Genomic DNA, 26,609 nt, shown 5'->3' with positions numbered 1-26,609 from the left:
CGGTGACTACTTTACAACACACACAGGAAGTATGGGGAAGAAAAGTAGCCCCCCCTCCAGAAGGAAGGACAGTGTCACCTTGCACTCAGAGATGATTTGAGGATCTACAGCCGAGTGATGCACAAGTGGGATACATTTTTATTAATCATTAGGGTACTTGAATGCATTTTTACGAAATTTACTGAATTTCGAGTCACTTTAAAGCTGAACTCCAGGCAAACTGCTAACTACACAGACAAAATACATATAAGGGAGCTGTTTTACCCACCAAAGGATTTGTATTTTTGTTAATATAGTCCTGAGATTTACAGAGCTCTTCCCCAAATCACAGACCTGACGCCACTTAACCACTACCCGTGGACTGGCCACTATATATACACACACACACACACACACACACATACAGTATATACACACAAAGCCAGAACGCTGTTCCATTGCTCCGGGAGGGCGTACCCATGTGTCCTTCAATAAAAATGCCTGTGTGCGTGCAGCTGCTGCTCCCACTGTCATTAGACAGTGCAGAGCAGCGGCTTCAGACACAGAGCCAAACGGCCTTATGAGGTCAACCTTTGGCTCTATCATCCTACCAGAATGTACCTTATATGACATTTGCATGCAGCACACGCCTGACAGGCTCCTAGTCATGCCCCACCTTCTCCCAGTCTGTGGTATATGGAAATTCAAAACGATGATACCAAGTGAAATTCTGGTACTCCACTTAAATTTAACAAAATGCTTTAAAGCTATTAATTATTGAAGTGACATACCAAATGAACCAAAGTTTGTAATGTACAGCATACAAAACATTTGAGTGGTCTAGAAGTTCTTACTGTGGTTAGCATTAGCCTGACCACCGAGGCCAAAGACTGAATATTCATCACATACTGAATAGGACCCACTCATGCTTGCCATAGTAGCTTCAGTGAAACCAAACTACAAAACAGATACCGTTAATGTAGTGTTCTTTTCAGGCAAATCTTTGAAGGGTTTTGCCATGATTGGGGGCTTCTCCACAATGACTTATGCCATTTCCTGATGGCACTGTAAGTAAAGTATGTTTAAGCCTATCTATACTGATGAAGTAATGTGGGAACTGGTGGTAGATGTAAACCTGCTATGCATAATGCTATATCTGGCTCATCTCTGTGAGCCCCACTGCAACTGTCCAACACTTTACATATCTGAGCACATATTATAGATGTGTTTGGGGAACACCAGAAGACCCCAAAGCTACTTAAAAGGAGAACTATGGGGTTAGGGCTTTTCCCCATAGTTCTCCTTAGGGTAACGGGAGGACGCAAACTAGCGTCCTCCCGTCACCCAAAGCTCAGTATACCGCGAGCTGCAGCTCATGGTATACTGAGACGCCGCAGCTGAAACGGATCCCGACAACTATGTCTGGATCCACCCAGCTGCGTGAGTGACAGCTGGCCCTGCCTATCTAGAGGCAGAGCCAGCTGTGCCCGCCCCCTCCCGTGTCCGTTCCGCAAGTCAGTGCTGGAGGATCGGACAGGGGAGGGGGGAATCCAGTCCCTCCCCTGTCACGGCTCTCTGCAGTGACAGGATCGAGAAATGAGCGAGAGCCGGTATGTGTTCGCTCACCTCCCAATCTACTGAGCCGACCTGTGACAGTCTCATTGTCACAGGTGGGCTAGAACTATGAGGTGAGTGAAAAGCACCCGCCTCATAATTCTCCTTTAAACCTTATGCTGCATTCAACACTGAAATATACCAAGAAAACCTTACCTGATTGTCAATTTTAATTTCTCGTAAAGTTTCATTCTCTTTTAGTGCCTCTATCAAAGCCAAGATGCCTGTTCCAGTGACAAAATTGGATTCAATATTTAAACTCTTCAGACTTTGGTTAACCTTTAACATGTCAGCAAACGCCTTTAGGACAAAAAAAATAAAATAATTATACATCCACCTTAAGAGATGCTGCTTTAAAGTAATAGCGAAACAATTAGCTGGTTTGCTAGTGAGTCTGTGCCCACTGGCAGCTATACCATGCTAAGGAGTGACCACACACAAAGCAGGTCTTTTTGTAATCTTGTACATGTTTATGGTAGTTCGAGCTACAGACATCCTAAAGGGTAAACTGGTCATTTTAGAATAATACTATTGTTTTTTAATGAAATTTGTGCCAACTATATAAATATGTATTAAAGCAAATACAAGTCCAAACATTAAAACGTAGCCATGTACAGGAAAAGTCATGTAATAAATAACTGTAAATAAGCCAATATAGTGAAAATCCGCTATAACTTTGTAGAGACAATATAGCCTAATTTTAATTAGGCCTCATTCACACACAACGCAAGCAAAATTGTATATTGCGTATATACACGTCTATGCGCGTATATGCGTGCGTCTATGCGTGCACTATTTGCATTCCCAGAATGCATCATTCCTAATGGAAATTTTAATGAACTGTACGCAAAAATACGCTGCCCGGACACATCTCGGTTCCATTCTGTTTTTGCGCATATATACGCTACGCAAATAAACGGCTCCATGCGCGGCTATGTGTATGGAGCCATTTATGTGCATATGTTGCATATGGTACAATACGCACGTACTCGCGTATATGCGCGACAGTGTGAATGAGGCCTTAAAGCACCCCTCCTTTTCTATGCCGTATACCTGCTAAATTAAGATCACATTAATGGGTTCAGAATATAACAGAAATCCATTTCATAATATTTACCACTGCAACAGGATCATTGCTTCTTGTAGCTGCAATACTGAATAGTTTTACATGTGTGTTCCTTTCCAAAGCCCTCGCAAATTCCTTTAAGGTGGGAATTGGGATATTCTGAAAAGAAAAAAAAAAAAGTAGGATGTAATATCCAGATAATCATAATATTTATCTGTTGCAGATTAATTTGCAAATGCATTATAAGCTACACTAGAACACAGGTTAGTGTAGCTTATATTACATTAACCCTTCAAACAGGGAAATGTTTAACATTTCGCTATTTAACTGGGAAAATGATGCAGCATTTCCCCAGTTAAATAGAAAACAAAATACTGTATTCAGATAACTGTAAGCAGTTCATTAATTCCTTTTTTTTTTTTAAAAACCATACAGACCAAGGTGTTGAGTAAGCATGATATTAAATATATTTGTTGGTGTCATGGAATAAACAATAACACTGACATGAGTATTTATACAAAATTATATATTTCATTCATGTGATTTAAATCTTCATCAATAGTTGCTGCAACTGCTCAAGCACCCTTATACGTTTATCCCAAACCCTTTAAGCTTTGCTGGTCGCCTTGGACAGTTTTCAAAACCATTTTCACTCAATATGTTCCCCTGTCTGATTATAAGCACTGGCAGCATTTTTCTTCCTCCTTTCTGTTACCCTGACAATGTATGCTTGGCAGAGATGAGCATTTACATTTATGCATCTTTTTACCTACGGTCAGTCAGTTAATGCCTACTTTGCAGTTTTCGGCTATCTGGCTGTCCTGTGTTTTCTATTTTTGCCCCCAACCAACTTATACTCGCCTTAACAGTGCTCCCCATTCTGCTGCTTCCTAGTCACCATTTTGGTTAATTTTAGGAACAGATACAAGTTAGGCAGACCTGGAAGAATCTTAGTTCATGTTGTTGAAAAAGGTATGGAATTTATATTGCCGATTTAAAAGGAGAACTATGAGGTGAGAGATTTCCACTCATCCTCAAAGTTAGAGCCGACCTGTGACAAAGAAGCTGTCTTCTATCACTTCTATCTTCTATCAGATCAATCACTTCTATTGATCAAGAAGTGAGCAGAAACATGCAACCGAGCCGCTCACTTCCCGATCATCTTCCTGCAGTGAGCGGCGATGGTCAGTCACCACTCCCCGCAGGGATTCCTCCCAGCGCTGAGTGGAGGAACGAACACGAGAAGGGGCGGGCAGAGCCAGCTGTCACTCACGCAGCTGAATGGATCACAACAGTATTGTCGGAATCCGCCCGCCTGCAGCATTCCTAGTATTGCCCGCGATATACTGAGCTTTGGGTCGCGGGAGGAGGTTAGTATATGTCCTCCCGTCACCCTAAAGAGAACTACGGTATAAAAAGGTTACCCCCATAGTTCTCTTTTAATAAGTGTGCTGGGCTCATTACAATATTCATTTTTAAAACAAAGGTGCATTTGTCTTTTTACAGTGCTTCCTAACAATCTTAACAGTGCGCCCACAATACTACCTTTATGTTATTCAGGTTAACTTCAGTTAATCGTGGATCGTTGTTTTTGATTCTTTTTAAACTCTCTTCCACATTGGTGGGATTTGGAGGTTCATCAGAGACGGGCATTAGTTGTTCTGCTTTCACCACATCTAAACAAAAAAAAAAAAATTGTAAATACACAAAATATATAAACAAGAACAATCAGAGTAGGTAAGAGATACGCAGTTTGTCTGTATATGGTGAAGAGTAGCCTGGCCATAATAGGAGAGAGGTTTGAAGCAGAACTATGGGCAGAATTTCTCTCAACCCTTGCACTGCAAAGGTTAAGTGGTCCTTTTTATCTAGGTGTTAAAAAAACCAAAAACGTTTTACTCACCCGATCCACGGAGCCAGCTTGCTCTTACACTGGTCCTTCCAGCCTCTCTCCCCCTCTGCTGCAGCAGTCTAAGGTCCTGTAAATCATCACGTTCCATACAGAGAGTGTATAGACATGAGAACACTGAGTAACATTCCAATGCTGCAGCGTAGGAGCAGGAAGGCTTAAGTGACCGGAGAAGCAGGCAGCCAGCTCCACGGCTCAGGTGAGTATAACTTTTTTTAGCACTTAGACAAAACAAGCAGTTAACCCTTGCAGTACAGGGGTAGCCCCGCTGCACTCCCACTCTAGCTCCTAGAATTTACTACTAGAATGTTCTGTAGAATAACTGGACGATTGACATAGCATTACTCATTCATAAGGAAGCAAACTGTGTGCTATTGCATTCTCCTAGCCTAACAAGTCTACTTCCCAATAAATACATGCTGCAGTCAGAGACTATACAGTAACTATTTCACCAACCCTTCCTAGTTTTGCATTGCTGACTGCAAAAATGACTGACTTCACAAGAACTGGGTTTGCATCTCAGTGGGCGCAACCAAAAGTTACTCTTTGGTATCACAGGATTTTAGAGTAAATTTGAAATTGTGGAATTATCAGGGAATGAACAAGACTCAGAAGATACCCTGCTCATAGAACCTGGAAAAGTGTATTGGCCAGATTGATTGAGGTACTGCTTCCCCAAAATAAGAACAGCACTGGGGTGTTTGCCAGGTGCAGTGTATAGGCATACATGCTGCGCATCCATTAGACATTGTATAAGATGAAGGATCTCATGACAACTGTGCCTATGGCTGGTTGCAGTTTTATTTTTAAATCGGTACATGTACACAAACTTGTACTACTTACTTGGAAATCCTTGACTATCATAACCATTGCTTGTGTTATTTGGCAGCAGATTGTGCATTCCAAGGATTGCTAGAAATATATAGAAACAAATACGTATTTATAATCCACATCACCAATTTCCCATAAATGTGTCTTACTCACACGTGCTTACCAATTCTTACTCTATACATTAAGTTCTTTGGCCTGTAACAATCAATAATTTTAATCATTTCATATCAAGCCCATATATGTATTGCTGCTTGTATTTTACATACATAGAATTAAAGTGGACCATGTAGGAAAATATAAGGTCTGCTTTACTTACAGCCTCCCACCCTCTGAATAATAAAAATAATTTGTTTTTAATCAAAACTGCCAAAATTAAAGCCATTTGAGGATGAAAAAAAAATACCTACCATGGACCCAGATAAGACCCACTTCCTGGGGATGCTGGGGTCTCATCACTGCTCTCCTGGAAAAGCTGCATGCTTGAAAGCCTACAATAAAATGCTCCTGCATTGTGCTGGGGAACATTCTTAACCGGTCATTTAGCTTCTAGCTTTCCCAAAAGGCTGCAGTCATGCCACAGGCACCTCCAGGACGTGGGGGTTAGCAAAGCGGACCTTGTATTTTCATGAAAGGTCCATTTTAGGGCTCGTTCACACCACTTCAGTTGAGTTGAATTGATCTGCATAGATCAACTCAGGCTCAAAACCAGGGTTCATAGAAAACAATTGTTTTCTATATGTCCTGTTGACACTACAAAGCTGCCTTCAGGTGGTTCCAGTGAATTGCGTAAAAATGCAGACATGCCTTTTTTTTGCATTGCACCTCATGTCCCTGAACAGCTGTGATGCATAGAAATTAATGAAATAGCACTTTTTGACATTTCAATAAAGTTTTTTTAAAAGAAGGAAAAATGGTAAACCGCGCCTTGCAATGTAACAACACAAGGGACCTTCCCTTACTGCATCTACACAGCTGACACCAGCCTGCACTTGTTTTAGCATGTGGGCTGGTGTGAAGGAGCCCTTAAAGTGTATTTCCACTTTTGCAGCCAAATTGGCATAACATTTATATTTGTTACATGTTCCCATTTAACCACTTGCTGACTGGGGTGTTTACACCCCCTTCCTGTCCAGGCCATTTTTCAGTATTCAGCGCTGCGGTACTTTGACATTTATTCCGTCATGCAATGCTGTACTGAAATGAATTTTATTCCATTTTTTGGGGACAGATAGAGCTTTCTTTTGGTAGTATTTAATCACCACTGGGGCTTTTATTTTTTACTATATAATGAAAAAAGTACCGAAAATTTGGGGGGAAAAAACGGTTTTCCCTACGTTGTTATAACACAGTTATTATTACCCAAATTTTTGGCAAAATATAAAAGTCGGGGTCACGTCGGGTAAATAGACACCAAACATGTTAAGCTTTAAAATTGCGTGTGTCCGCGAACTCGCAAAAACTACCATACCCAAAATTGGCCATAGGCGACACTTACAAAGCTTTTACCGCTCATCAGGTTAGTGTTACCAGTGACTGATGGCCCTAGAATTATTGCTCTCACTGCGACGTTCGCGGCGATACATAACATGTGCGGCGTAATGGACGCCCGAACGCTTGTGTGTAAACAGCCATCGCCGGGTGTTTACATTGCAGGCTGATTTCCCGCGGGGCGGGATGGGGCGTTTAAAAACGCACAGTCGCATTCAAGAAGCCGCTGTCCGGCTGTTTAAATACAACGACCGGACAGCAGGTGGTTAAATAGCATTAGCTATAATTTAAAAAAAAAACCTTCTTGCAGTTTAAATTGCTTTTACTTGGGTTAGGGTGTCTTGGCTTCTTAAAATTTCTTCTTTTTGCTCCTTCTTTTGTAATGTTAGGAGGGGTTGTGAGGGGTGGGGGACTTCTCTATTGTATGTTAAAGGAAACACAAAACACAACACCTTCAATTTCAGTCCTAAGTTTTTTTGTTTTTTTTAAGGACAGATCAAAGTAAAGGTGCTTTAAAAATCCTGGAATCAGCCATGTTGCCTGCTGCAACAAAACATCTAAAAAGGCAAGAAATATTTTTTTTTTATTCATTTTCCGTATGCTGTGTGAATAGATACACAAACATATAGGTAGATTTTCTTAAAGGAGAACTATAGGGTCAGTGTTTTTCCCCATAGTTCTCCTAAGGGTCACGGGAGGACATAAACTAGCGTCCTCCCGTCACCCAAAGCTCAGTATATCGCAAGCTACAGCTCGCGGTATACTGAGACCGCCGCAGCCGGGACGGATCCCGACATTACTGTCGAGATCCACCAAACTGCCTAAGTGACAGCTGGCTCTGCCTATCTAGAGGCAGAGACAGCTGCACCCGCCCCCTACCCAGTCCGTGCCGCCAGTCAGCGCTGGAGGATTGGAGCGGGGAAATCCCTGCAGGGAGCCGTGAGAGACCGTCACCGTTTCATTGTCACACATCGGCTCGAACTATGAGGTTGAGCCGATGTGTTCTCCTTTAAATTTTACTGCAAACGTGGAAATACACTAAGGATCAAAGAAAAAATCAGTCTAGATGCATTTAACAAGCAGATCAGAAGTATTAACTCTTTGAGCAGTTTTGCCTCTTAAATACTAACCTGCAAGGTCACATAGTTCTGTATCCGTGGCACTGCTCAATGCCTCTTCCAGCTCAGGATCAAGTGACAGCTTATCCTCTATATGGAAATCTTTGGGCTTCTGTTTAGGAACAAATGTTTTTCCTGCAAACAAAATAATTTTTAAATGTCAAAAAGTCGACCTTGAACAGAATAGTTCAATTACTACAACAAAAATCATGCAAAGAGTCTTTGGTCTGTAGATGGCGCAATGAGGATTTTCTGCACAATAATTCTGAATGAACCACAAATGAGCGCATTATAGTTTGTAATACTTCCCTCTTATTTCACGACTCAAACGTTTTACTGAAACTGTTCTTACCGGATGAAACAAATCTACACAACTTCATCTATAAAAAGGTTTTCCAATTTTCCTTAAAACTTGACAATGAGTAATATTTTATAGGACATAGTGCACACCACATGCGTTGGTCAACACAGGCCCAGTGCATGGACACGGCAAAAGCCTTGTTTTGTATTGTGACATTTCACACCCACTGGCTACGCTGTCGGTGAGGCAGGCAGCATTTTACTGCATAAAATGCAGACAAAAACACACCGCTGAGTACATTGTCAGTGCATGTAAATGCATATGTGCCGAGGTATGAACCTATCCTAAAGCTTAGCGTAGAAAGTACCCTCCTGTTAGCTGAATCCTTAACAGAAACCCCAAAATGTTTTTCTAACTTGCCCCTAAACACAAAGTAAACCTCTTATCATACAAAATGGGGGCACCCATTGCTAACCTCTTTCTGAAAATTATAGTTGGCTGGCTGCTATGCTGAACCACTTGCTTCAGTACATTGAGTCACTGACCAAGAACAAGTATGTAGACTAGGAAAGCCAATTTGTCCTAGGTCAATTAATTAAAGTACTGAAGCCAAAGGGTCAGAATTAGGGCTGCAACAACTACATAATCTACTACTACAAATCCCAGCAATAATACATTATACAGCGCAATGCAGAACACCACCAGTTTCAGAGGAATACAACAAATCCCAGTGGTATTCTGCATTGCGCTGTATAATTTATTATTGCTGGGATTTGTAGTCCTCTATAGCCGGTGCCATTCTGCATTAATTGCTGTATAATTTTACACTTTCCATTTCACTATATTGCACACCACATTTTTTTCCCCTTACTTCCACCACTCCAAGCTTGCGCCGATGATGGACTACAATCTCAATACAAACTAGTAGTCTATCAGTGGAGCCATTTAAAAAAAAACAAAAAACAGATTAATTGAATGTAATAATCGACTAACTAATCAATTTTGAAAATAATCGTTAGCTGCAGCCCTAGTCATAATAACAGCCAGGCAACTAACAATTTCAAACGGAAGGCTTAGCAATAGCAGCCGCTGTGTTCTCTTGGGACAGGTTTCCTATAAAGCAGCAGTCACATCAACATGCAGTCACATTACTTTGGGGGATGATTTGCTCTGCCACCCACTTAACAGGCTAAATACGGAGGTACTATGGGATCAATGAGTCCTTATGGGTAGAAGGATATCACTGAAGGATCTCCAACCAGCACACTCTGATCATCAGTAGCAGAATCACTGCTATTTTACGTTGGTTCTACAGCCCTAGGAACAGTTACTCAGATCAGGATCATTATTTAGTGCCCAAAATTAAAAAACAAACAATGGCTGCAGAGCAACTAGGTAATGGAAAGGCACACTACACTTATTATTGGTAAGGATTGCTACAGAAGAAAAAAACTTGGGCTTTGCCATCCACTTTAACACTCAACCCCTAACCCAAACACTTGTAAACGCGAACAATGAACTTCTCATATTTATTCTCTTTTGGTTTAAGTATCCCATTGAAAGTGTTCTGCTATATCTGTTCAATAAAAGCAAATCTGTTAATCTTGTGAGAAATTCAGAGTTGTCCTGTGCCCTTTAGTGTTATCTCAAAGGGCCCTTCTAGCTCTTATCTTGGACTACAGAATAAAAAGCCACAGGAAGAGATTTCAGCTAAGAGCGTGGAATCATTCAAGAGACTACTGGACAAGTTCCTGGGTGACCAGAACATTCAGGGGTACAGGTATAGCTAACAGAAAAATCACGCATGGACACATACACGCACACATCAACTCATAAATGCACACACACAATAGGTTGGACTTGATGGACCTATGTCTTTATTCAACCTCAAATACTATGTAACTATGTTGTAGAGATCTGAGAGTAGCTTGAGTAGATGAGTAGATCAGCAGAAGACACTGGGCAGGGCGGACAACACCCAGCATTTTTGTGGACTAGATACATTTCTGGCAGATGAACAGGTCATTTTTCTCTGCAATGGTCACAAAAGATTGTTATTAACCCAATCTTAAAATAAGTGCAATTTTATAGAATGTACACTTATTCTTCCTGCCCCCAACCCCCTCCAAAGACAACACAGGGCCCACCCTATCCCGCCTCAGATTTATACTTTCCAAGATCTGGCACCCATGGCCTCTGGGGATTGCATACATCCGGCACCGAAGTCCTTTCACTGCGGGACCCGTCTGCATAACAGAGCCCCATAGAAGTCTATGGGATTTGTCTTTCTGCAACTCCCAACCAGGATATGGAGGTAGACAAGCCCATTCACACCAGAATACAGTGCACAAAAAAATTGTGTTGTGGTGCGCTCTAACAGCTGTTTTCTAGAGGTGCACTTATGTGTGTGCCACCATCATAGTGTAAATGGGTCCTAACCGGAACAAGATTTTAGCTTTTAAAATTGGTCATGAAGTTAGAATAGGCATGTGACCTGTATAGCACTGGGCTGTGGTGAGAATCCTCCTGGCTACCCTATGTCTTTTCCTGGCCACGGGGAAATGCTGAGATAACTACATGATTTTCATTCACAGCTACATATGTATGGACAGCTACTTGCGTGCATACTACAAATCCAACAAAGGCTTGCTGGCACGTGTAGTAACACTCACATCAGCTCAATGGACCGATAATACATTAGACTACAAGAAATGTTTAATAACTATACAAAAATGTTTTTCTTTACAATGTGCTAAGCAATGATCTAGAAGAAAGTGACTAGTGTTTGGTTTAAAAAAATATATCTGTATTCGGTGTCAGAGTACTCAGTTGGGTTTCTGCCGCGGTTATACAATTGTCCCTGTGATGTATGTGGCTGCTAATTACCATGCACTGCCAATTAATGCCTGGGGGCAATTTTGGGTGGGTTAGATTGCAGTATGCAGAGGTGAATTGTCGCCCTTGTGGTGTGTAAAGCTGCAGCTTAACATACATTATCAAAGGTGTGTGTGTGTGTGTGTTATGCAAAAGGTGTTTGTAGCGGGGCCCTGTGGAGTGTCAGGCTGCAGATGACCGCACATTGGCAAAATTGAGGTGTCTGGGTGGGTGAATTGTCGCCCCTGTCAAGTGTCAGGGTGCAATTTACCATTACTGTACATTATCAAAGGTTGGAGTGTGTCTGGGTGGGTCAGACTGCAGTATGCAGAGATAGATTGTTGCCCCTGTGGAGTGTCAGGCTGCATATGCTGATTACCATACATTACCAATTAAAAGTTGTGAAGTTTCTGGCCAGAGTCGGACCACAGCAGGCACTTGCCAGCTTTCCCCCCCACCCCACCGCTGGAGGTCATTATGTTAGCGCTGTCTCTCCAGATTTGGGTGGCCGGTCGCTCTGCCATGGAGAATTGGAGATAATGCAGAGGCGACTGGTTAAATAAAAAATTAAGTTCCTGCCCAGAGTAGAGTTACCACCTTTTCTCCAAGTGAAACCCGAAAACTCTAGCGCCGTGCTCAGCAATTTTTTGGGGGGGAGATTATAGAGGGGAGGGAGTAAGGCGGCCGGCTATAGATGACTATAAATCCCAGCAATACATTATACAGCAATGCAAAATAATATGAAGCCACATACTTGGGTTGTTCTGGGGTGGAGCCCTGATGTCTCCAGGGTCTCAAATGGGCTGTGCGTGTTCTCCGGTGGGCTGTGCGGGCACTCAGGAGGGGAGTGCGGGTTCTCAGGTGGGCTATGTGGGATTTCAGGAGTGCTGTGTGGGCTCTTAGGTGGGCTATGTGAGATTTCAGGAGTGCTGTGTGGGCTCTTAGGTGGGCTATGCGTGCTAGCAGGTGTGCTATGTGAACGCTCAGGTGGGCTATGCAGGATCTCAGGTGGCTGTGTGGGGTCTCCAGTGGGCTATGCGTGCTCACAGGTGGCTATGTGGGGTCTCAGGTGGGCTATGCAGGCTTTCAGGAGGTGCTGTGTGGGCTATGTGGTGTCTCACTAGGGGTCCAGAGGCAGGCAGCGTGCTTTCAGAGAGACGGAGGAGATGTGGGGGGCAGCCTGCGTTCCTCTCCGTGGCTCACAGTAAGATACGGCTTCAGGCAGATGTGGCTGCCCGAGGTTCCGCACTTGCTTGGGGACCTAAGCAGCCACATCTGTCAAAAAATTTAAAGTGTTGGTATTGTCTTCAAAGATTCAAAAACCGGACTGTCCGGGTGAATCCCGGACAGGTGGCAACCCTAGCCCAGAGGCCCCTGCAGCTCAATTTGCATGATTTAGACGCATGCGGGAAAAGAATATACTATATTAGATATAATTACACATGCACTGCAAACTAGTGTGGAAATAGTTTTGCCCGGAGATCAGCGTTAAGCCTCAGGCAACATTTTCACATCACGGTGATAGTACTGGTAAGAATTCTGTTGCATCTGTGTAAGTTTATGTATGAATTCCTGGTGGCTACAAACAATGTGACAAATTATCAGAACAGTAAAGGAATAGACACAATCACCAACATTTTTTTTTCTACTTTGTACATCTGATTCCTCCAATCCTCCACCACCAGGGAACCTGAGGTTTTCATTTTTAATTTTTTTTTTATTTAAAGCCAAAAACTACTGTCAGCACAAACACATAGGAGTCATGTTTTTATGACGCCACACTCTAAAATCTATACATGTAGCATCAAGAAAGTCAAATCAGAGACTGAACATGCTCTCACCATTTAAATATTTGTATGGTATGCATGACTGTTTATACTGGAGTGCTGTAATATATATACGCAGTGTTTTGTATTAACTCCCACTGAGATTGTGGTACACATGAAAAACACAAATCTACAGTACATAGCAATACATAAAGCATCCATACAATAGTATATACATTATTGTAAACATAAACGCCATGGCTCCCTAGAGACCAGGGCTGAGTGCACAGGAAGAAAAATCGCATTATAAGGCATAGCAAGGTTCCTATATTCACTAAATGGTTACTCTGTTACCCAACGCTCATCCAGATGTGCTTGTTCCACAACTATGTTTTTCTATGGATGTTTCTCCTGCACTCTTTACAGCGCCTGGAAACAATAATCAGTGCAGTGATCACAGTGATGAACATGGAAGGCGCTGTGTGTCTTCAAGTACAGAAAGATGGGAAAATCGGCAGCACTCCAGCGCTGCCGATTCCCCATCTTTCTGTACTTGTTCCACAAAAAGACTTCCATGGGGTTCATCTACCTGCGTTTCCAGGCCATGGGATACAGAGGTGCACGATAGATTTCTATAGGGCTCTACTGCACAGGCAAGGGCCGAAAAGAGAGGATTTTGGTGCAGGATGTAAAATAAACCCAGGAGGCTGCAGGTGCCGGATCTCGACGAGTATGCCATCTATTAGGTCAGGGGGGGTACAGCACAGTACAGACAGGGTTAATTATGGTAAACATCAACTCCCCAGCCCCCACCTTAACATATTCGTAAACTCGATCCAAACTCTCTGTCCTAATAAGGGTTAGAGAATAAGTACACTTTCAGATAAAGGTGCACTTTATTAGGACAGAGAGTTTGGATCGAGTTTACAAATTATATTAAGATCTGCCAGCACAGTACAGACAGGGTTAATTATGGTAAACATTAACTCCCCAGCCCCCGCCTTAACATTACATAGCAGGAGAAAACTTTGGTTTTGTTCTTTTAAAAAGTTATGCTATGTAACTGGAACATGTAAAAAAAATAAAAAAATATATAGGTATTATCCGAATTTGGCTGCAAAAGTGAAATACACTTTAAAGTAACACTAAACTCAATAGCTAAATCTTAAAAATGTATTCAAGTACCTGAAATATTAACAAAATGTATCTCATTTGTGCATCACTCAGCTGTAGATCCTCAAATCATCTCTGAATTGGTGCTGACACTGTCCTTACTTCTGGAGAGTGGCTACTATTGTTCCCAATGGTCCCTGTGTGTGTTGTAAAGTAGCCACCGCTCCAAGCTCGCTCCCGTGATGGACTACAATCTCAATACAAATGAGTAAACTGAGGTGAGATTGGAGTGGTGACTACTTTACAACAGACACAGGGACCATGGGGAACAATAGTAGCCACCCTCCAGAAGGAAGGACAGTGTTAGCACCAATTCAGAGATGATTGAGGATCTACAGCCGAGTGACACACAAATAAGATACATTTGTGCTAGTAGAGCTTAACATTTTTAAGATTTAACCCGAGTTTAGTGTCACTTTGCTAATTATTTCAAGGTGGAGCTCATCTGAAAGCTGGCACTCTAAGCCCTGGTTCAAACCTAGGCGGCACAGTTTTTGCACGTTTGTATGCGCATTAGCAGCATGCGGTTATTTGCGCGTTGTGCACATTTGTATGCGCGTTTTAACGTATAAATGCGCAAAAAACACTCACGAAAATGTGCAATATGCTTCTGTTGTGCGATTTTGGGCATTTCCAATGAAGTCTATGGGGAGGAAAAGCTCTTTTAACTGCCCAAAGTAGCTCCTGTATCTTTTCAGGCGTCTGGCATTTTCCTGCTAGGTGTGAACCAGGGCTAAGTGACGGGAACAGATCAATAGCTTGTCATATGTACATACAATCTAAATCAGGTTTCTGGTAAGCACATACTTGTATGACGTTGTATGGTTAGATCTTGCTGTGATATCACTCTTGTATACAATGATGAGGGCTGGCTGAAAAACAGGAACCAGCTATTGTACTCCAACTCAACTATGTAAACACAGCTCAGTTTTCCATTGTTTAAATCACATGCAGATATTCTCACATGTATCAGATTAGATCAGCCATTCTATGTGTGCTTAGTGCCTGAATATGACCATCACAGCCTGGCAGCCCGTGGCTGTTATTCAGATAGTTTTGTTTCAAACAGGAACTCACAATACGGTCCCGAGTGAGCGAATTTAAAGCAGCGTTTTGATAAACAATTCACTAACACAAGAACAACATTATTTCCAGCTCTTTCTCATTTAAGTGCATCTATTAGCCATTTTTATAGTTTCAGTCTGAGTAGGAAAGACAAAAACTCCTGTCAAGGTTTACTGCTGTGCAGGAATCCATTAAAGAGCTTCCCCCTCACTTTCTGACACCATTGTCAACAGACAGGAAGTGATTAAAACTCCCCAATAGCAGACAGAAATAAAAACCCTTTTTTAGTAGGGGACTGCTAGAACCTCTTTCAGCTTTAAGGCTGGGTTCACACCTAGGCTAGAGCTGCAACAGTTAAATCGATTTAGTCGATTAAAATCGACGATTGAAAACGTTACCAACGTTTTCGATCGTCGATTCGTCGGCTATCAATTGATTTCCCTGTTCGGGGCTCTACACGCGGCCTGAAAAACACGTCACACGTTGCTCACGTCCCGCTGCGCCCGCCGTGCCACTCCATCCCTGTACCCCATTCCACCATCATACCCGTCCTCTGCATCCCTGTACCCTATTCCACCATCATACCCGTCCTCTCCATCCCTGCACCCCATTCCACCATCATACCTGTCCTCTCCTTCCCTGCACTCCATTCCATCATCATACCCGTCCTCCCTATTTCTGCATCATACCCGTCCTCCCCAATAACACCAGCTATATAGGAATACATCAGATCCCAGCAATAATACATTATAGTATAATGTACCATTGCTGCGAGTTGCTGTATTCCTCTATAGCTGCTGGTATTCTGCACTGTGCCGCTGTATAATGTCACTATATTGCACACCACACTTTTTTTACTTCCACCGCTCCAAGCTTGCTCCCGTGATGGACTACAATCTCAATAGAAACTAGTAGTCCATCACTGGAGACTTTTTATTTTTTTTTAAATCCGATTAATCGAACTTAATAATCGGCTAACTAATCGATTATGAAAATAATCGTTAGCTGCAGCCCTAACCTAGGCGTATCGAATATGCGCGTTTGTCGCTGTATCCCAATGGATATGGTTTCGTGCTGTATCCCAATGGATACGCGCGGCAAATACACCCCAAAGAAGCTCCTGTATAAATGGCATCCCTTAGATGCCCATTTTCATGGGAATGTGGGGACTTTAGGTTAGATGCACTTTTTTGGTGTTTTTCCCCGTGTTTTTGTATTTCAGTGCACTGCCTCTTTAAGAGAATCCAACGGTGGATTTTTTCGGCGGGAAAAAAAACGTTATTTTGGCGGGAAAACATTGCCACGAGAATAGATGGCAGTTGGGATTTATGCCCTATATAAAGGAGGTGCCGATAGGATTGAAACATCCAGTTATAATCCCGTTTTTGAAGCTTCCCTCCCCCCCTCCCTAGTCGCAGTATTTTTATGTGGTTTGTCACCTCAGGAGAGGGGGACTATTCCCTTGATTGATATATTGCTCGAGTTTCGAAAACTGGGCAATATGGTGGAAGTTTAAGAGTTATTGGTTGATTATTAAGATTGGTTATTAGAGTTGGATTTAATATTAATCCAATAAAAATGCAGCGGCCAAATAATGCCAATTAAATAAAAGAGTGTTGAGTGATTTATTTATTTAGAGTTTAAGTTAATGTAAACATATGTCACCTACAGTCCCATGTACTTCTTTGGGTGTAGGGCATTTTGCAGCGCTGTAAAACGCCCAGGTGGGAACCATGCCCTTAGGCAATGATTGGTTTTCACATGTTGAGCGTTTTACAGAGCATAGGAACGTGCTGTAAAACGCCCAGGTGTGAACCAGGCCTTATTGTTGTTTGTTTCTCTGCTGCAGATTTTCCCTCACTTTCCGTTTAGTAAACCAATGCCACCAGAAAAGGAAGTGAAGGGAAATCTCTCAAAAAAAAAAAAAAGGTACTGGTGATAGATGCACTTTAATAATTTAATATGTGCATTAGAGACTTAAATATAGCCAGCTAGAAACATGAACATTTTATTAGAATGCCTCTGGGGCTCCGTAGTAACACAAAGGTTGCAATGAGGAGCAGTGATTGGTCAGTGTGGTCACATGACTGTGCTGACCAGGTGAACTAACCCTGTAAGCCTATAGTGTGAGACACACTGGGGTGAATTGATAAAAACTGGAGCAATCAGAATTTGGAGTAGTTGCCAATGGCAACCAGCTTTTCATGTCCATGCCCAGCAGTTGTCAGTGGCAACCAATTCAGTTACATTTTGAAAATGAAACAGGAAAAGCTGATTGGTTGTGATGGGCAACTGCTCCAGATTCTGTCTGCTCCAGTTTTCATGAATTCCCCCCCAATAAGTGTGAGTGACCAAATCGCTAAAGGATTAAAGTTGTATGACGGATATAGCAACAACCAGCAGAAAACAAAAAATGTCACAAAATGTTTTGCATAAACAAGATAAAAACACTTGGCCCATTTCACGTTCTCTTTCAAAGTCTTGTACAGGTACCTATAGCAACAAGAAGGCATGTGAAATCCAAAGAAACCAAACTGTAGAGGACAACCTCTGATTGGTTGATACTAGTTACTGCATGCCACCGTTTCCTGTACTTGTGCAGTAACCCCCAAAAAAACCATAACAAGACAGTATGAGAAACCAAACCAACCCATGCACAATGAGGCATTAGCAGCCAAGTAGATTTTATGTTTTTAATAATCTGAACTGGAATCTGAATGGTTGCCATGCCTCCACCCAATGATCTACCACTACTCTTTATGACAGGAATAACTAAAGCTTGCTATACACTACTCCAATTTCCGACAATTCTTGCTGAACCGAACCAAATTCGCACAGTGGGTGCCACTGTTGGCACCCTTACGGTTGGCATCCCTCAGCCATCAGCCGGTAGGAAAATCTTCCACTGTCAGTACAATGAAGACAGCAGGAGATTCCTCGATCAACACTTGTAAGCATCGATGGAGGAATCTTATATTTTCTTTGTTCAGCCCGGCGGGTTGAAGAAAATATTACAGTGTATGGGCAGCTCAGGTGGCAAGGTTCCATGGACTTTCAAGGAGTCTGTCAGCTAGGGAGGGCAATCTAAGACATCGCTTTTCAGTATGTTATTTTAATCCACCAATCCAAACAATTTATGATTGCAATAACTGAATGACATCATGCAAAACAAACCTACCCTGTATTATTGTTCTCAAGTGTTTGGACAGACTTGTAGTATGTTACACAGTGTTCACACAAACACTCCCAAAACCTCACCCAAGTCACCAAACAAATACAGTGACATGAGAAGAGGGAATAGATGGAAACGCAGCTCTGCTTTTAGACTTCTAGACTTTCAGTGTCAATCGCATTTCACAAACCAAAAACATTTTGGCAATTCATAGGCTGCAAATTGATCGGTGTTTAGCACAACGTAAAGCTTTAAATCACGCACTGTCCTGGAAAGTCCTTGTATTATTACGGTCATGCTCTCAACTAACAGAACATTTCCACCTTTCATTATGATTAATTCAACAAATTGTCATAGTCATCAATGCATACAAAGATCTCCCACAAAAGACGGACAAATCTTCACTGTATCAGCTGAAAACATGGAGACGATACAATAACGCATTAGCAACACTTTTCTGGTGGTATGGTTCCTTCAAAACGTCCTGCACCTAATTCATGACAGCCTTGTGAGAGTTCTGACATGTAGCAGATTCAGGTAGTTCTCATTTGCCCCATTTTGATTATGTGTCGCTATGGCTGCGAAAAAGTCAAATTATCGCCATTTCATAGATAACAAATCTGGGAGGTAATTAGGACCAACTGGCAGCTTCCTACTCAGGGTTCATTAGTTGGTAGGATTCTGGTGAACACTGCCATCCTAGCAACCAATGATGCATCCTTGGCCCCATTCACCTGTCAGCCGAGGAACATACACAAAAAGGCAGGGATGCTGACCGACATTACCCAAAAATGGCAGTGGCCATATTTGGTCAATGATGTCAGCCAGCATCCCTGCCCGCTGGGGAATCTCCCAGCCAGTAGCTGAATGGGGCCAGGGATGAGGGCTTAACATACAGTGTCTCCTCCAATCCCCGCTGCTCTCTCCTGCCTGTATCAGCAGGGATCGGAGGGACACAGAGCACTGCAGCTGGTGCTCAGTGGGGAGGAGAGACCAATGTCAGCTGCTGTGACTTTGCATTTCCTTGTGCCCTTGACGCCCCCTCTTTGGATAAACTGCCGGTGGTAGAAAGTCGGTGTTCCATCAATCCTTCGGACTTGTAACTTCATCAGACATCCGGGGGTGTGTCCAGGGGCGTGTGAAGGGCTCTGCCCTGCGTGCAAGTGCACTGCAGCAACAGGTTAGAAAGCTTCATGGACCAATTCAGCGTATATGTCAGCGGCTCCAGGGCTCGGTCGTCTGCACAAGCGCACTGAGACTCCATGTCTAAATCTCACGGACCAACGCTGCTCCAGGGCCAGACCATTCAGGCAAGTGCTCGGGGCACCATGTCCATAAATCTCATGGACCAACGCTGCTTATCAGCGGATAAGCACTACTGGCTAAAGAGCATGCGTGGGTCCAACAAAGCTCCCTATGCCGCATAGTTACACTATAATGTTTATAAAGAAAAATAAAACATATATATGTTTATACATGAGCAAAGTATATATTTTTTATTTTATTTTTCGTGGTAGTCCGTAAGAGTTGAGGACTTAGAGCTGCCGATAAGCAGCATTGGTCTGTGAGATTTATGGACATGGAGCCTCTTGTGTGGATGGCAGAGCACTGGAGCAGCAGCAGTGGCGTAACAACCGGGGGTGCAGCAGCGGCGCGGGACCCGGGCGAAAAGTGAAGGGGGGTTATTGGTCCATGAAATTATCAGACCTGTCGCCGCAGTGCACTTGCATCCAGAGGCCGGGAGAAATATCCAGCCTGCTATCGGCCATTTTAAATTGCAATAACCAATAGCAGGCTGGCTATTGCACCCACTAAAGCTATTGAAGTGGAAAGATGACACTACGGGTCTAATAGACCCGTCATTTCCCTTAAAGAGAACTTGTCACTTCCAATGTGATATCATATAGGGGCTTGTGAGCATTGGAACGCATGGTACCGCAATGATGTGTGCTCCAGTGTAGTGCGATTGCAAAAAATTGTCCATGCATTTTTATTCTAAAGCAAAATTTGTCTGTAACACTCCATTTGTGTATTTTATTTTAAATAAAAGATGGTATTTAATTTTCTTTTTATCCAATTAATTGAAAAAAATAAAATAAAAAATCGGCCTGCTATGACGATAGCCGGCATGGCAGATTCCCTAGATTCATCTAATCTATGGCCAGCTTTAGTGACAGCCAGCATTTGCAGACACCTACTGCTGTTTTATTGTTCAGCTCTCCACTGACCCCTCAACTGCCTGGTGTGCTAGGCACTCATTTAGGTAAAACTCAAACACCATCTCTGCATTAGATGCTTGTAGATTAGTGAAGCCCTTGTAAACCAATTACACAATGAAAAATCTGTTTGGTTGTAAATACCTTCATAAACATGACAGTACAATAAATCCTTAGGAAAATCTGACTATTACCACATCAAAACCACACATGCTTCAGTAAAAGGTTGACTATAGCTTTTCTGGCAAAGTACTTTTTCTGTGGTTTTCGGTTAGTCAAAGCACACTAAACCTCTTGTCAGTATCAGTAAATGTAATAAACAGTTGTATAAAATAGCTATGCAGCTCCTAACTCCATTGTGAGGATGCTGCAGTTTCTGGGATGTAATAATTGTGAGTTTGTTATATATTTAATCTGCTGCTTATTCAAGCCACAATACCTAATGACTAAGCAACAGGAATAACATGCTGACACAGAGCAAGTAGAATATCCTATGAGCCAGGCAGTAGTATATATACACTGAGTGGCCAGATTATTATGACCACACCATCAGTACTTTGTTGGGCCGCCTCGTGACTCCACGAGATGTTGAAAGGTGATGCGAGGAATCTGGCCCTGCACTGTTGCCCTTCTGTTGTCTTGTACCAGTCTTGCCACTCTCCGTTCTGCCCTAACATTGACTAGTCGCTGACGGCCACAATTCGCACGTTCAGACCCAGATTTTCGGCTGACAGTCCAGTCTTTAAACACTTTAACAGCAGCTGGTCTTGAACATTTAACGAATTCTGCTGTTTTGCTGATCCTCGCTCCATGGCTCCGAGCGCCAACAATCATCCCATGTACAAAGGCTGTTAAATCGCATTGTTTACCCATATCTTCCGAAAAAAATCACTTCTGTCGTGGTAAACAACCTGCTTCCCTATTTATAATGGTCTGGCCCTCTAGCAACTTCAGCGCGAAATTATAGCTCATTATAGCTAATTAGCCTACAAATGTCAGGTGGTCATAAAAATCTGGTGTATGTGTGTGTGTATATATATATTACATTACATTACAGGTAACACTTATATTCTTGGAGCTTTTTTGTTGTCCTTGAAGCCAATGCTCACAGTTGCCTATCAACACTTAAGATTTAACTTATCTTCTGAATTTTACAACAATTTGACCACCCTGAAACGTAGCCTGCAATGTGTTGGTATGATACAGAAAGAGGATAAGTCATGAAAAACAACCACACCCTACTAAGTCAGACCTATAGCTCCGAAGTTGGCAAAGCTCATGCCCTCTGCTGATTGGAGAGCTCTAGCGCCGAACTCTTCATCTATTTTACAGAAAGAGGAGATATGACGACTGCCATAATAGTCACCGAGCACCCAAGCCTGCTTTGAATAATGCAAAGTTTATCTAAATTAGAAGATTTGTCTGATCAATGCACACTCTAAAATATACTGGCAATCCTTTCCATGAAAGGACAGCACCAAAAGAAACAGGGGTTAAGTTCTAAATCTTCTATTCAGCCATGTGGTGGGCAAAAGTCATTGGCACAGCAAATTGAAGTGCTCCTCGGCTCCATCTAGCAACAGGAATGATGCATAAACTATTGCCTAGCGTAATGCTGGCCGGAAAAAGTATGAATTGATTTCATAGTATAGTAAGAAAAGGTTAGAATCTCTGAGGTTTTTAATGCCGTCTTTGTCTTCCTGTCTTTGTGACCCCCGTTTACCTTATTTTGTGTCCTGGTGTCACAAGGATAAAGTAGGGGAAAAACTCCCCAATGAAGTTACCTACAGCAATACAATTCCAGTAGAAGTTCTAATCCTTCCCTATTCCATTCAAGATACAAAAAGTTGTGGCTGAAGCCTGTCTGCAGTTTCCTAGGACAAAATGAACACATTGTACCCATAACTGAAAGGAATTTCTTGTACGATTTCAGGCTTATACAGAACTGAAAACTGGGGACAGCAAGGCAATTTAACACAGCCTTTTAATATTGCATAAAGGCAGAGAGCAAGAAGAAAGCAAACATACCGTTATTCCCTGTGATTTTTTGTGCCACCTCCCATAAAGTTCCTTTATCCAGTGTGTACATGCATGAACAAGCACACTGGTAAATTGTTACAAAATAAATGAATGCCCTAGCAAGCTGTAAGACATTTACCAACACTCCTGTACATGGGATCCCTGCACCGAAAGACCTAGATACCTTGGTATACATAGGCTTGTCAAACATTGCCACAAAATTCCAGAACAGTGCTTTTGCTTTTTTCACAAACTTATGTATTAGAACTTATGTCCTCATTTTTTTTATATCAGAATTCATATAAGCCCTAGATACTGAAGCAAACAGCAATGGAAGCCTCCTAATACCTCAAAAAGCTTTACAGGGGGATAGTGACCACAGACCTTTTCATGCCTTCCTCATGAAGACTTTTTCTGGGTGAAACAAACACTTCAATACTAATGTGCACTAAAGATTTAAAAATCGCACAAAAATAAGACTTATAATTAGAAAGATTTTGTTAGAGTAAAACGCCAGCTTTTTATTCACCAATCTCGGTCTAGCAGCAGAGGTCTTCTTCAGGGCAAAATTACACATTGTAATTCCGCCCATTTCTTGTGAGCCCAGAATGACGTCATCATGCAGAGCTCACAGGGCAATACGTGAGCGCCGTTCAGGCTTGAAAGAACCCGCCCCGCTACCACAAGATGGAAAAGAAGCCGTGGTGATGTCACCAGACCATCCAGAAGATGTCAAGAAAAGAGGCATGTATACTGGTGGTGTTTCACTTTAAATAGCACATAATACACTTGGTCTCTATCTGGTTATTTAATAAAAAAAGATAGAGCGAAGTGATTTAGAGTGACCAATCAGATGTCACTTTACTAAAGTCAAGTTCGATAAGCTATGCAATCTAACTGGTATTACACACTACACATTACACCTGCTCTGTCTTACAGAATACGTAATGCTGTCACACAATTATCCTGACACAAAAGGAGCAAAAATGCAGTAACTCAAAAGATAAAGTTGTCACTGACAAATTACTTGTGTAATTACAGTGATCATTAAAAGGACTACAGGCACATCATTTGACAGCCGGAGGGGCTATGTCACACTAGTGATTCTGTCCCCCAGCACCTTTCCCTCCACTCTCATTCTTTTATGGTGTCACTCTCCTTTGCTAGAAATCCAGATTATGTCTGGTTCTAGAGATGAAACAGCATCCACTAAGTGAAGTTTTACTTTGGTGATCCTTCTGCCAGTGAATCATTGTCAGCAGCAGAATCACTAGTATGACATCAGCCTTATGCTGGTATACACAGTTGACATTCTAGTATAAAAAATAAAAAAAACCTATTTAGGAAAATAAAACCCTATCCATTTTTTATTGACTTTAGTCGAAGGAGCCAAGGTGAAATCTGTCGGCTGAACAGTGACTGCAGCCAAATCAGTTGGCTGTCAGAATACAAGAGCCAAATGGAAGTACAGGCAGTCCCCGGGTTACGGACGTTCGACTTACGGACAATCCGTACTTACGGGGTCCACAGTTCTCCTAAATGTACCGGCTGCCGGTACATTTAGGAGAACTGTGGCTGCAGCGGCCTGTGTCCTTTCAAATCCCCGCTGCTCTCCGCGCCTGTGTTGGCGGAGGCAGCTGGGACACAGACCTGTGCATAACGCCGATGCCCCACGTACCGCCGCTGATGTGCAATAGCCAATAGCAAGCTGGCTATTGCACCCGCCCACTGTCTGCTGTCAATCATTAAATTAGATCCAGAGGTAGTGAAGATGACAGCTTGGAGTCAGCCAACTTAGGCAGCTGTGCGGCATACACGCCCAGGGCTCAAAATTTCAAGTCTTACGATTTTCGGCTGGTTTGAATGATGCTTGGGAGACAAATGCCGAACGGGCCGGTGTGCGCTCCCCTTAGGGGAGCAGGCTTGCGATGATCGCAAGTACGATCTGCCTGTCCAAGATGAGCAGATCATACGTTTTTTTAAATTACTTTACAACCATCGCAAGACTAAGGTCTTGCGATGGTTGTAAAGTGTATGGCCACCTTTACTCTGGTCTGTTTTTGATTAATTTACACTAATGCATTAATTTGCACTTGTCTAGGACAAGTGACAGCGGATGCCATAGATCTCTCTATATTTACCACCCGCTGCCAGATTTAAGTTTAAAAGGAGGTAACTACAAAAGGTCAAAGAAGCATTTCATGGCGCTATTGTATTTAATATATTGTGTACATAAAAAGAGAGGAAGGGAGACAAAGCTGGCAATGAATCACAGGACTTAAAACTAAACATTAAGCAAACAGTGTACTTCCATGTAAGCAATACTCAGAATATTCAAGGCGCATGCAAATGGTGAGAGTGTGTTAACGCTGGCAACTTCACCGCTGTCGGGATATTTCGGCAAAACAAGAAGTGTTGGAGTGATCTTTGTCTTCTCACAAGTAAGGGCAGGATCTCAGCAGGTGAGGACAACTATCCGGTTTCATGTACGAACAAGGTGTATTATTTATCAATTCATCTGAATTTGACAAGTAACAACATGGCCCGAGAGTCTTCATGGCACGATACCACAATCTGTGTTCCCACAGCAGTGCTTAAATATTGCCAATGCTACAACTTCAAAGCGTTTCCTCCAGGAGAGCAGGAAGCCAACACAGATAATCAGATTACAATTATTAATTTAAGTAATTAAAGTGAAAGGAAAGGCTACACAATAAGGCCTCATTCACATGTTAACTTGGGGCGTACACACCCGTGTGGCGTGCACGCCCGTATTGGGCTGTTCCCGAGAGGGACAGTTGATGCGTGTAGCAGCCTGTTCTTCCCTATGGGAGGATACAGCCATACGCGGTCATTCGCACACCCGAACTGCACATCCGCATACATTCCCTGCATACATTCTCTAATAAATCGCAATGTAAATACCATTAATAAAAGTTTTTTTCTATGCGGTCAATTGACCACAAAGCTTCACCTCTATGCCCTGTCTTTGTGGCTAGTGGGTGTGAAGTCTCCCCTGGCCAACAACAGCACTATGAACAACGATGGGATCACGTCAATGCTCTTTGGTATTAGCAGCAATTCAGCCCCCCTTGTCGGAACAAAAGTAGCCACCCTCCAGAAGGAAGGACAGTGTCAGCACCAATTCAGCGATGATTTGAGGATCTACAGCTGAGTCATACACAAATAAGATACATTTTTTGTTAGTTAAGATACTTGAATGTGTTTTTAAGATTTAACTCCTGAGTTTAGTGTCACGTTAAGATTGCTAAAGATTTTACTTACTACAGCAGTGCCAGTCTAACTGCATTTATGTGTTTTCCACAGACTACGACCCTAGTAAAAAGTCAAAAGAACCAAAACGATATGAAAGGCTTTACCCTTACAAAAGGAAAGACGGTGGATATGCTTTATAGAATGCTGTACAAAGTTTACAGGAGTGCCATGCAAGTCATAAATCACAATGTATTGTGGAGACATAAAATAGGACACTGATGTCTAACGTAACATTACAGACTCAATCCATGGAGCCCAAACTGCAGGCCTTTGACATTTATTGTGTGGCTCTCGGGGCCCCTGCAGACAGTAGCCTATGTTTTCCTTCCCTTGGTGCTTACTCAAGACAGTAAAAGGAAAAATATTTAGAATGCCTTTAAATGGTTAAACAACTTGGTTTATTTCTTTCTCACCAGGTTACTTTTTCCGTGCTGTCCATCCTTTTTCAGTGTTTGTGGGTTTTTTCCACTAATCTTTTAGAATGAATCCTACTGAAGGAAATATCAAATGTGGCACAAATAATTTCAAGGGGGCTGTAAAAACAGTGATCTCTTGCAGAACGCACGCAGCCACTGACCATCTCTAGTAGAGAACGCACGCAGCCACTGACCATCTCTAGTAGAGAGCACACACAGCCTCTGACCATCTCTAGTAGAGAGCACACACAGCCTCTGACCATCTCTAGTAGAGAGCACACACAGCCTCTGACCATCTCTAGTAGAGAGCACACACAGCCTCTGAC

General features: G+C 42.5%; 1 protein-coding gene across 2 annotated transcripts in view; it reads right to left on the bottom strand.

Moving 5' to 3' along the window:
• Positions 1 to 26,609, bottom strand: part of LOC108804365 (tropomodulin-3-like) — a 69,803-nt gene that overhangs the window by 5,100 nt on the left and 38,094 nt on the right. Inside the window, exons 4-8 of one of the 2 annotated variants that reach the window (XM_018576074.1) lie at positions 8,018 to 8,140; positions 5,412 to 5,480; positions 4,205 to 4,335; positions 2,711 to 2,818; positions 1,750 to 1,893 (exon numbers count right to left, since the gene is read on the bottom strand). In XM_018576074.1, the coding sequence (XP_018431576.1) occupies positions 1,750 to 1,893; positions 2,711 to 2,818; positions 4,205 to 4,335; positions 5,412 to 5,480; positions 8,018 to 8,140 (575 nt within the window). Of the gene's footprint in view, positions 1 to 1,749; positions 1,894 to 2,710; positions 2,819 to 4,204; positions 4,336 to 5,411; positions 5,481 to 8,017; positions 8,143 to 26,609 lie in introns of both variants that reach the window. The other variant, XM_018576076.1, reaches the window with a different exon arrangement.

The sequence above is a fragment of the Nanorana parkeri genome, unplaced genomic scaffold (assembly GCF_000935625.1).
Source record: "Nanorana parkeri isolate BGI_ZX_2015 unplaced genomic scaffold, ASM93562v1 scaffold55, whole genome shotgun sequence".
Lineage (NCBI taxonomy): Eukaryota > Metazoa > Chordata > Amphibia > Anura > Dicroglossidae > Nanorana > Nanorana parkeri.
This window is presented reverse-complemented; position numbering and strand designations above follow the sequence as displayed.